The sequence below is a fragment of the Conger conger genome, chromosome 1 (assembly GCF_963514075.1).
Source record: "Conger conger chromosome 1, fConCon1.1, whole genome shotgun sequence".
NCBI classification, from domain to species: Eukaryota; Metazoa; Chordata; class Actinopteri; order Anguilliformes; family Congridae; genus Conger; species Conger conger.
This window is the reverse complement of record NC_083760.1, coordinates 66,624,256-66,637,190: the sequence shown is the minus strand read 5'-3', so window position 1 is coordinate 66,637,190 and position 12,935 is coordinate 66,624,256. Positions and strand designations below refer to the sequence as shown.

The following is a 12,935-nucleotide window of genomic DNA, read 5'->3' as shown; positions in this document are numbered from 1 at the left end:
CTTTTCTCAGGGTCAAGTTATGTTCCGAAATGGTGAACGGATGGGAACAATTAAATTTACACAATTTCAAGGTAAGCACACATATTTAAACTTTGCCTAAGGTATAGTTCCACATAGCTCATATGCTGCTGACTACTCTAATTCACTGAAAATAATAATATAGTTGAAAGCTAGGGGCAGGCTTGATGGATAGTGGTAGCACTAAACAAAGGTTTATTTATGCGTTTTGGGAGCAAATGAAAATAATTGTGTATCTGCTAGAAATCCTCTGTCTTTCACATATGGAAAGAAAACATTCCATAGTTTGTTTCATACTTTGTTTTATTTTATTATACAGCTTTCATTTTGAAATGTAGGTTGTTTTCCTGAAGGGATGGGGAATGTATGGTGCTTGAGATGCAGACATTGAACCATTATTACCAGTGCAGTATTGAAATTTTATTGGACAATTTTGCTTTTGTGATTAAATAAGAAATTAAGTCAATCTCTGCAAAGGGTCATATTGTGTCTCTTGCTGCAGTGTACATATCCAAACCTGTTTTGGATACATGCATTTGAATACTGAGAATCATCACTCCTGTCTTTGTTTTTGTCTTCAGCTTCACTTTTGTGGAAACAAGCTCATGCATATGACCATGTATGACCTGAACATATAGCGGTCACCTTGTCTGTTATTACTAGTGTGACTGTTCTATAATGCACCAAAGAATGTATATTCAACAATATAAGTAATTTATAACATTATATTCAGCTATTTCATTATGCAAATCACAGCACACCGCCCATGAGTGTGTTCTGATCTTCTGATCTGTTTCTAGCCAGCATGCTGCAAGTGTGTTTTGAGGAGCAGAAACCATGTGTGTGAATACCAATGTGTGCGCTCATACTGCTTGTGTGTGGATTATGATTACTTTTGCCATTGGCAAATATTTTTCCATCAAGAATGCCTGAAACATGTTATGGAAAGAAGGAGCATGCATTGAGTGCATGCCCTTTGCAGTATGAATGTGTGTGTGTGTGTGTGTGTGTGTGTGTGTGTGTGTGTGTGTGTGTGCGCGTGCGTGTTTGCGAGGGTTTGCGTGTGTGCATGTGGATGCTTTTACGTTTCTGTATACTAATCATGCTTTTAGTTTGAATGCCTTCTTTTGTAACTGAGAGCTGACTTTGGCAGACAGACACATGAGGAATATCATGTCCAGATGTGACCCATGTCGTCTTTGCAGTGCTTAATCGATTCATGAAAAATGGAATTTCCATTTATCACCATTCTCTCTGGACATCCAGGCATCCAGGCATTTAGAGGGTCAATACCACTAAAATAGAAGTCAAATAATTCAATACTGCATTGAATAAACATTTGCTATATAAAACCCGATGCTTTAATAACATAATTACTCCTATTTCAATTTATTGACAAACCTAGTAGAGAGCCAACCCATAGTTAAATTATTACATACATTCGTATTACTATTTTCTAAATGTACCTTAATTAAATAACAGTTTTACCAGCAGAATAAAGAATAAAATGGGAAGCTTATTTGAAGTTAGAAGTAAGAGAAAGTTATGAATAGAAATAGAAAGCCTAAAATTAAGACTAGATACTCAGAGCTTTCTTATATCTGCAAGTCTACTAATTCAATTATCTAATGGTTACTGTTCATATAATGACCAGTGTGCTATCTTTTTAGTTCAAACAAAGGCTAGTTATTGCTTCTGATAATTACAGTCGACACTATCTATATAACTGTTTGTTAGCTACCACCCGACCAAGTGTAATATATTTGATAAATCTGGCCTTGAATGAATTGATGATACAGTTTGTTAGATTTGTTAGAGTTCAAATCTAGCCTTAAGGATAGGGGAGACTACGAAGAGTTGTAACATGGATACAATCGATAAATATCGAATTTGCATCACAAGCTTAAACTGTCATATTAGCCCTGCATATGTGTAGTATCATCCACTTTCTACGTGGGAAATTTGAAAGATTTACAGAGCTTCTCTCTGAAGAGCTGAGAGAAAATCCATTTTGCTCGGTAGACTGATTTTTTCAATTTATTTCAAGCTAGCTTTGTTTGTGGATATATTATGCTTCCATGATCATCCAATTATACTTGCATAGTTATGATACTTGATTTGTCTTCTAAAAATTACACATTTCCTGATGTAACGGGCTGCAGGCTTTTAGTGAGATCGAGAGAGAGGTGCGTACAATATATAATGCAGTACAATGTAACAAGCTTTCCATAGCTATACTTCACATTCACATCTGTTTCATTCCAGTGTTTGAACATGTTAATGAATCTTTTACAGGCTGAACATTCACAAAAGGTGTGTGTTTACATAGTAAACTTTCGTAAGGTTTTACATTTGCAATGATAAAACAACATTTAATAGCAAACCGCGTTTCCCGATAACGGTGTCTCTTAGCGTTTTACAAAGACTCGAAAGGTATACCTTACTAAAGTTGTTTGCTTTTCTAGTCGTGTTCCCCGAACTACCACTAGGAGGGTGCCTTAAATAACTTTGCAATCTGGGTTGATTTGCCAGAAGCACCATCATATTACTGGTGTAATTAACTATTTTCTCTGATTAGCTGACATTTTCAATAAGCAAAACGCGCCAACATGAAAACAAAATAAGCTATGGCAAAAAGGGAGGGGAACACGCTGAAACGTTAAGGTAGAGCTTAAGATATAACTTGCGAACAACGTAGCATTACGAAGGCTTCGGGAAACGCAGCCCAGGTATTTTCATTAGTAATGTGCTATCATTACTATGCGTGTATTCTCTGTATGTCTCCACAGAGGGTCAGGAGGTAAAAGTTGGAGAATACAATGCTATCGCAGATGTGTTGGAACTCATCAACAACACAATCAGGTTTCAAGGTAAGGAATGGGGTTCAGGAGACATATATCCACTATATACATTCATACGACATTTTTGGATGGGCTTTTATTCAATATGATTCAGTAACAATTGCACAGTGTGTTTTTTTGACAGCAGCACAAATCCAAGTTCTCTCAAATAAAATGTGGTTCTGTTGCCAATATCAATGCCTTAATTAACATGAACAATCCTTTGCAAATTAACATCCCTAGATAATATAAAGCCCTTGATCAGTGCCTTCATCCTGCAATACTTGAACGAATAGCTTCTGGGGCGACATGGCTCAGGCAGTAAGAGCAGTCGTTTGGCAGTCGGAGGGTTGCCAGTTCGATCCCCTGCCTGGGCTGTGTTGAAGTGTCCCTGAGCAAGACACCTAACCCCCAAATGCTCCTGACGAGCTGGTCGAGGCCTTGCACGGCAGCCAATCACCGTCGGTGTGTGAGTGTGTGTCTGAATGGGTGAATGGAGAAGCATCAATTGTACAGCGCTTTGGATAAAGGCGGTATATAAATGCCTGCCATTTACCATTTACCCCACTTCTTTCCATTAAATGCAGGACTTTTGCACTAGAAACGCACAGCAAAATTCTTGTACTGAAGAAATCTTTGTGAAAGTGACAATTCTAAATTATTCTTCCCAATTCTTCTATCTTCTAAAGCTAACTTAACTGCTTATAAATATGTACACAAACAGTTTGATTGTGATTAAAGCTTAATAGGATAAGTGTCACTTTTATCGTAGGTATGGAACCCCCTAAAGATCGGACGATTGTGCATCTCCAGCGACGTCAGATCCGGGTCCCACTCTACAGCATCCTGTCTGTCATCACCATTCTGGGCATGTTCATGGCTAGCGCCTTCCTGTTCTTCAACATTCAGAACCGTAACCACAGGTAAAACTTACTGTCTGTTCACTCTACCATTTTGTAAAGAAAGAGCTGGGACTCCTACGACTCACCAACTCGAGTGTTTCTCCTGATGTGATCCCCCTAAACGTGTGAAGCACTCATGATCACATGTGAAGATGGAATTAGATTGTTTTATCTGTGTCCATGTATGTCACAAAAAACGCACATACAACAAAATATGAATGAGCTTGAGGGCTTTCCACTGCGTATTTTACACAGGTTGAGTGGTCCTAGAATTTGCCCCAGTGTGATCCATTCAAGGTGTCCATAGTCTTGGAAAGTAATAGTAATCTCAGAACTTCTCAGAAGTATGCTTCCATGTGGCCTGGTTCTCCAAAGAGAGGAGCTATTAACAGGGTCCCAGCAGGCTGGTGGAAATGGGCCAAGCCAGTCGGTGCATTCATTAATCACACTGGCAGTGCGGCTCTCATTATATCCATGGGTACGTCAGATCGGCAAGTTCTGAAGCTCCCCATCTGTCCACCTCCTTCCTTCTCCCACAGGCTGATAAAGATGTCCAGCCCTTACATGAACAACCTCATAATCCTGGGAGGAATGCTCTCCTATGCCTCCATCTTCCTTTTTGGCCTTGACGGGTCCTTGGTGTCTGACAAGGCATTTGAGACCCTGTGCACGGTGAGTACCCCTGTGTCAAGCCTCTGTCTGAGCAGGAGGGGATCTCAAGCAGGCTTATTATGTTTGTCACTGAGCACTATATTAAGATGAATTTGGGCATCTGTTGGGACAGCAGGAAACAGCAGGCATCGATGCCACATATTAACCTCTAGGCATGCGATCCGCATGGAGAGAGAGGAGGGATGCTTGACCTCTGCATGCCCTGAATCTCCCAGTGACCGAGCAGAAACCCCTGCATCTAAGAGGCATTCTCTCACTGCGGCCAATTCCACAAGAATACCCCCCAAATAACTCTACCACTGCTGCTAATGCAGTACATTATGGCCATTATGGCATGATATGACTTAACAGCATGCAGAAAGTCAGCATCTCTTTTTGCTTTAAAAAAATTATATTTTACTTTGAAGAAGGAGAAATAATGTAGGCCAATCCCCAGTGTTGTACAGTATGTTTAGTGGGGCTCAGAAACATGACTGAACGTATGAGCTGCTGCTACAGAAAGTGACATTATTATTTTAGCTCAGTGTGTTCAGGGAGTTCTGTATAGACAGCCAGGGTCATGGTTAAAAATCCATGGTGCCCAAATGCAATGGGGAATGCAATTTATTTGGGTGATAATGACTATTCTCTTTTCAAGTGCCTAAAACCTGCGCAGAATTGTTCAGGGGTTGTCATCAGTTAACTTGCATTTCTTTTTTCATGTATTTGTACAGGTTCGTACATGGATTCTTACAGTGGGATACACAACAGCTTTTGGGGCAATGTTTGCAAAGACATGGAGAGTTCATGCCATCTTTAAGAATGTGAAGATGAAGAAAAAGGTAAGCATCCATTCAGCAAATACAATTTTAAATACAGTATATAACTAAAAAATGAAATTTCATAATTATCTGCTAATTGTGCTGTGTTGCAACCTTCTGGAGTTGGTATGGAATGGTCCAGAGTCATTCTCCTCTCATAGCAGTTGTATGGGAAGCACATTTTTCAGGCAGCATGGAGTGCAAGCTATGAAAATCATCTTCATCTTTGATCCACCTGGATGGGCAAAATAAATAGTGATAATTGAAATATGCAAAAAAACTCCAGTAATGCATTTGTTTTCTCTGGTTCAGTGACCATGTACATATTTTTTGAGCTTGTAGTACTCTTGTACGTACGCTTTTTTTGCTTCTTTTGTGCTTTTTTATCTTTAGTTTTTTGTCTGTGATATTGCCGGGGTGGGCAGATACAGCAGGATGTGTGGGTGCTCTTTGAGGGAGGTCACAGCTGTTTTTGGCATGGTGCCACCCAGTGCTGGTCCAGATTGGTGGCCTTAGGGAAGAACTTTGTGCTGTGTCTTGTTTCAAATCCTGCCAAGGTTTTATTTTTTTTCCTGGTCTCCAATCTAAGCAACCTGCATGTGGATTATATAAAGACTGAAAAAGGCTTGATGGATTCACAGCCAACCTCTGAATCAATCTAGCCTTGTTTCAGTTGAAACAAGCTAGATGACGTGCCCGCATATTTATTTATTTTTTTTAAAGAAAGAACAGCATTTATAATACAAAGTTAGAGCAAAGAACACATGTTTAGTGATGAGTATTCTTTCACCACAAAATGGGTGGGGTGTTTTAGTCATAGTAACAAATCAGGGACTTGCTCCCCAAGCACTATGCAAATGTTGAGCTCTCTGATACATTTCTATTGCTGCATTACTGCCATCTCCATGCACGGCCCTGCCCTATGGAAATTTCAGATACTGCAATATACTCAAATAAATGATTTATCAAGATATTGTAACACTTCACATTAGATGGTAAACTATGGCAACACAATCGATACTTTAAGATGTTGAAATACTGTATAGTTCATTCATGAATTGCTATAAAATATATTCAGCATTAGTTTTCTCAAGAATAATTTTATGTGACATTCATTTAAATTGAAAAGATTACTTAAAATAATTTTTATTAATGAATATTTTTACAACCAGCATTTTCACGTGAGGACTCCAAATGGAGTTGTGCTTGTCGAATTATTAATAGAAGTGTGACCTGAGTGCATATGCAAGAACCCATACAACCCAATGTGCAAATACAATAAGCTGGCAAGAAAATATGACACATGCCCCCTGGCCCTGGAGCATGGGCTGTGGTCAGGTATGAGAGTCCTATGGCTTTTGACAGTGTGGGTTCCTCCCATGCCAGTCGGCTGCTCAGTTTGCTCTCTGAAAGCGAGCACAGCACTTCTGCGCTCATCGAAGGGAACAGCTGATCTCTGAGCAAACAGGCTGCTTGTCAGTCTGAGATGGCACTCCATAGTTTACTCAAGTGTTTTGAGGTTTCTGAGATTATCTAAGTGTGACACTACAGAGACCGAAGTACCACACATTCTCTCTCTCTCTCTCTCTCTCTCTCTCTCTCTCTCTCTCTCTCTCTCCCTCCCTCTCTGTTTCTCTCTTGCTCTCTTTCTCTCTCCCTATCTCTATCTCTCTCAGTATCTCTCTCCCTATCTCTCTCGTTCTCCCCCTATCTCTCTCTCACTCTCCCTATCTTTCTCTATCACCTCTCTCTCCCTATCTCTCTCTCACTCTCTCCCTATTTCTCTCTCTGTCTGTCTGTTTCTCTCTCTCTCTCTCATTTTCTCTGCAGTGTTTGAAACAGCAAGTTGAGTACACTGGTTGAGAAAGTTAATTATGTCTAAATGCAGTATACTTTTTAGTTCCCACAGAGGAGAAGTGGAGCCATCTTTGGGTCCTATCACAATCCAGTAAATGAGAGGAAGAGGCGGGGGCTTTTTATTACAAAAATACAAATTTTATTACATTGGAAAATAGTATATATTGGACTATTGGCAGTATGTTTAGTAGACAGTTTTGGCAGTTTTGGACATGGCCACACTCAAAACCCTGGAAGTGTGTATATCATCCATGATCCATATCATCAATAGTAGGCAAGTATGATTATTTTGTCTATTGCCCTCAATAGATGCTTTTTTTCTGGCAGGCCTTTCAAAAAGCCCATTGGCATGGAGGTGGTGTCTGATGTTAGACTTGGAGACTTGTTTCCCCAAGATGCAACCAAGTTTAGCCCCTTTCGTTACATCCCAAACTTGAGTATACTTCACAGTAGAGTTTTATTATGTAGCTTATTTCCCTCTTCTTACAGCAAACCCACCTCTTGTATTTGTAGACAAAGAGCTCTATGTTATGTCCTGTCTGACCATAAAACCCAGTTCCCATCAAAGTTCCAGTGGCATTTAGCAAACTTCAGGATCTTACATTTGTGGATTGACGACAGTGAAGGATTTTTTTTACAAGCCTCTCAAATAGCTTGTTGGCATGGAGATGGTGTCTTGTTGTTTTGGAAATTTCGTGACACAACATACTTGCAACTTTCGCAATTCTCCTGCTGCAATCCTTGGAGATTTTTTGGGCTCGGAAACCATCCTCCTCACAGTGCGTGGGGGCAAAATACACTGGAGTCCTCTTCTAGGCAGTTTAATCACAGCTCCAGTTTCAAACTTCTTAATTATTGCTCTAATGGTGAAGATGGGAATTTGTAAGAATTTAGTTATTTTTATAGCCATGGCCTGGTTTATGAAGCTCAACAACCTTTTAACTCATTTCATTTATGTATTCTCTGACCTTCCCAATGTGATGCATGACTGAGGGAGTGTGGAACGGGTGCCATCTCATATGTATACTACAGTGAAATAGGACATTGTGGGTGACCACTAAAGTTTCTAATGACTCAGATGAACTTTTAAAACCGTAAAATACAAATAGCAACATACTCCTCTTACGTTTTGTGCCACATGTTTATGAGAGAACTCCTTATTTCTTGATGAAGAATGATGATCTATTGATCCATTTTACCTTTAATTAACCTCCTGAAACCCTGTATCCTCAAACGAGGACATTACATTTTGGCTTCCCTGAGCTGTATACAATTTCCAGAGAAGGTGTGGTTGCTATTCGACAAGAAAATTGTGAATGGGAACTATTTACCTCGGTGGATCATGGTACTCATAGTACTTAACATCTTGCACTGGCTTCTTTGTGGGGCTGAGCTCTGTGATGATGAGCCTTTGCTACTGTTTGCATAAGCTTGCTGTGGCAATATCAAGTACATCTGAGGTAGTTAGGCATCATTTATTTGGCAAAATGTTAGCAAACTGTTCTTTTGGTATCTTGCCTGATGAGTTGATGAACTGAGCAAGGACTCCAAAATGTCCATTACTGTATATAAAACAAGGAAGAACCATAAAATGCGGAAGCGAGAAGACTTTTTTTTCCTATTGAAGTGTTTTTTATGAGGAGAATAATTGTAGCGTAGCTCTACGAGGTTAAATGTTAGATTTCTTTCATATTTTGAGTGCCATATCAAGCGAATGAACATCAATTACTTTTTTCCCACATAACCAAGGGTACTAACCAATGTTGGAGTACAATCTACATACAATACGTAATATTAAATAGTATAATGTGGATTTAATATATTTTTAATACCTACATATGTATTCATCCCCACGCCATTCTTTAACAGGAAGCACCAGAAGTGGCCAGGTATCACCTGCTGTAAGACAGTAACATTAATTTTTTACCCAGGCCTGTTTCCCTCAGACACTCTCTCCCTCCGACTCCTGTCTAGATCATCAAAGACCAGAAGCTGCTGATCATTGTTGGTGGAATGCTGCTGATAGATCTCTGCATTTTAATCTGCTGGCAGATCGTCGATCCACTGAAGAGAACAGTGGAGGAGTACAGTCTGGAGGTACAGCCCGTGTGTACTAATGCCTGTGTTGTGTGTTTACAATCTTATGCTTGCTGGTGATATGATATCATATGATTATTATAATTTTTTTTAGCTACTAAAAAACATTCTAAATTTTTGTTTTGATCTGAGAAATAAGTACTTTGAAAAATATAGTACCTTGGTATGGAATTTACCTCTGGTAAGTTCAGTAGGACTTGCAGGGCCAGTTTCGCAGACGTAGACTAAGTCTAGATTCTCCATAGAAAACTTAATTTAGTCCAAGACTAAGCTGGTTTAATGTACAAATGTACTGTAAGATGAACAGTGAAATTTCAAACCATGTGACTTTGTCAAACATTTAGCATTTCTTCACATCGTAATTATCAATAAAACTTTACAATAAGGTACCATGAATTAGCATGACCTAATGTCGTTAACTAACTACTAATGAGAAGCGAATCTGTACAGCTCTGTTAATGTATTTGTACATCAATAATTCATGTTAACAACTAAATTAGTTATTGCTAATTCATATTGGAATGAAAAAGTCAGTTAATAATAACTAATTATAAGTCCATCCTATGGTTTGCTAATGTGTAAATATTCATGTAACCAATACGTTAGTTGGTTGTTAACAAATGCATTAACAAGTTGATTTCATGCTTAATTAATGTATTTGTCCATTATTACATTAGTTAATGTCAATTCATGAACTTTATTGTCAAGTGTGACATATATTATAGACATAGAATATATTAACGCCACTTTACTCAATGTAGGTTACTCAAGCAACATTCGACTGTTTGTCTCTCACATCCACAGTAAATACATATTTGTACATTTTACTCAATGTCTGCAAACCATAATGTTCATGCTGTTGCATCCCGTAGAAGCACCGCGATATGTGTCTTATTGCTAAGTATGTGAGTTGAAACAGGTTGAGCACCAGCACTGTCCGTGTCCTGTTGGCTCACGCGCTCTTCACCAACGTTTGGAGCGTATCTGACTGTAGAGCAGACATGTGACCAGTTAAAGTGACTCAGTCATAGCACCCCTGGGCTTTAGAGGTCAGCACGATGAAAGCAGGGCCCTGGAGGCTGATTTCACAGAACGTTTGATGTATCGATCCATGAGGAGCTGGATGTGTTTTATGTTTCCTTCCTTGTTCTCTCACGGGACAGGGGCCCCTCTGAGTATCATCCCCCCTATTGGAATGTTGGAGCGCTTATCAATCTTTCATTAATTTCACAGATTATTTCAAAAGTATTGATTGGATTTATGTGCATACAGTAGGAGAACACTGACAAGTCCAAGCTGCACATGGCATTGATTCTCTGCGAAATAACAGTCCTGAGTGAATACAGTTTAGTTTATCTGCTTGCAGTTTCACTTGCAGTCTAGTACATCTCAATTATGCATGAGCATTTGATCATATTAAACCACTGTGTCAACTTGAAGGGTCTTTGAATAAGAAGTTGACTTGAGATCCAGGTACTGAGTCATTGTGGTCATTAAAGACTGTCCTACAAAATCCCCCAACAGAATTTCATACTCTGGCCCTCTCTACTTCAGTTGTATGATGAGTGTTGAGCTGCAAAATGACTGTGTACCAATCAAGTGCTGCTGTGGTGGTTGAATTAAATCACCCCCACACATTACAATGCTTTGAGATCCATCAAAGGCACTATATAAATTTGCACAGGGATGTATATCAAAGACAAACTGGACAGTATGTGATCAACGATAACCATTGATTGGCTTTTGAATAGGCCGATCATGTGCACATTATATTAAAAGCCCCCTAAATTAGCAATACACCAGAGACTTGCACTTTAGACCAGACGAGTGGTGAAAGGTGCAAAAGAAGAATAGTCTGAGTATAGTCTGGCACAAAATTACCGAAGACAAAATTTGCGTCAAAATCCATAACGAAAATACAAACTTCACCCTTGCAGCAGCTTGCGACACGCCAGGTGCCAGCCGGAAAATAGAGGCCATTGTCGTAGACAGACAAGTTGTCATACTGTGAAATTGTATTTTTATAGTTAGTGTAAATGGCATTTTATTTTAAATCATGTCGAAGAATCACACCTTTCCAGCAGGAGATAATGGAGACAGAAGTGAAGTGATTTTGCTAATTTAGTTCCATATAACAATAGCATAAGCCTAAACTGTATTTCATAATCTATGAATTTGATCTTGCAAATGCAAATCTACTTATTGTTTATATATCTATGTCTACTTTCCTAGTTTCTGAAACAGCATGGTTCATCAACAATAAAACGCATTGCTTTGTCAAGGAAATATATTGTCCTAATAAAAGGTTGTAGATCAGTTATAATATGTAATCAGCAAATGGTAACACACAGAAATGAACCACTAAAAGACCCGATGTGTGGTGCAGCCCTTAGGCCAGCGGACTCTCCAGGCATGCCGGGCAAGTCTCCACCGTGGTACTTTCTGTTTGTGGTCCCTTCTCTGTCTGTTGGTGTCTGTGCTTTCTACTGGCCTGAATAATGCAAAAATATGAAAGAATAGTGAACTGCGCTCCTTAAAACAAAAACAGGAGTCCAAGGAGTAGCAAAGTTGAAGAAGAAATATAAATTGCCATCAGTTTTTATTTCTCTTTCATTCCTACTGCGTAAAAGAGCGGAAAAGGGGCGACTTTTACCTCAAGAGCAATCGTCTGGCAGTCGGGTTGCCGGTGTCAAAGTGTCCCTGAGCAAAACACCTCACCCCTAAATGCTCCTGATGAGCTGGTTGGTGCCTTGCAATTGAACAATGCTTTGGATAAAGGCGCTATATAAATGCCAGCCTAACATATCAACCGGGACTAATTCCTCATATAGCCCAGGTGTATGTCTACTTAACCAGTAGGCGTGGTCCTCGGTTTGCCCTGCCTCCTTCCCACAAACCGAGCCCCCTCCCACAGTATTAAATCAGATACTACTTCTACTTTGGTTTGTATTATCATTTTTATATCATCATTGTAGTTGTTGTTGTTAGTGTTGTTGTTGTTGTTTTAGCAGTGGTAGTATTGTTTGTGCTACTTCATAGAGTGTCTGTAAAAGTATCAGTTAATATCAAATGTGGGCCCACTCCTTCTTCTTCTTCTTTTGTAGCAGAAGACAAGCCATCATCAGGACATGATTAGTATTCTGGTGACTCTCCTAACCCCCTCCTCCCCTATTCTGAGCCGCAGCTAATGTAGTCTGCAACGAATATTGCGGTAGCCTATAGCATCTCCATGGCAACAGCCACATTTCTGACAACAATATGCCAGCACAGCAACGCTGATATTTAGGGCACCAAAAAAGAATGGTTTAGGCTGCAGTGTGCAATATCTTGATGCACACATGTAAACACATGCATGCCTGAATGTGTACAACACATATGTAGTCATTTGCATACATTTTAGATATATTCAACTGCAAAATTTGTCTTTGTTGTTCCATGACTATGTTCGGTATGATGGTGTGATCTGAATGAGTCACTGCCTAAGGCTTTAGGAAGAGGGATTAATATTTCATATAATTGGTCTGAACAAGAGCTCTAGAGATTTACAAGGAAGCTATTGCTGGTGGCAGAAGTTTGAAATGTGACTGTTTTCAGCCTCACAGAGGCATGAAACACTGTTCCCACAGTGTTATTTAAATGACACATTATATATTATTCCATATAACCAAATGAATTATGCCAAAACCTGCATGTATGAGAACATCTATCCAGCATTCACATATGGAATATTCACACTGAAGTACATACTA

At 39.4% G+C, this 12,935-nt stretch overlaps 1 protein-coding gene across 1 annotated transcript in view; it reads left to right on the top strand.

Annotated features, from left to right (window-relative positions):
- LOC133139197 (gamma-aminobutyric acid type B receptor subunit 2) overlaps window positions 1–12,935 on the top strand; it is a 90,862-nt gene that overhangs the window by 55,404 nt on the left and 22,523 nt on the right. The window contains exons 8-13 of the mRNA XM_061258592.1: window positions 11–71; window positions 2,808–2,888; window positions 3,631–3,781; window positions 4,300–4,432; window positions 5,146–5,253; window positions 9,064–9,186. Coding sequence (XP_061114576.1) covers window positions 11–71; window positions 2,808–2,888; window positions 3,631–3,781; window positions 4,300–4,432; window positions 5,146–5,253; window positions 9,064–9,186 — 657 coding nt within the window. The remainder of the gene's footprint in view (window positions 1–10; window positions 72–2,807; window positions 2,889–3,630; window positions 3,782–4,299; window positions 4,433–5,145; window positions 5,254–9,063; window positions 9,187–12,935) is intronic.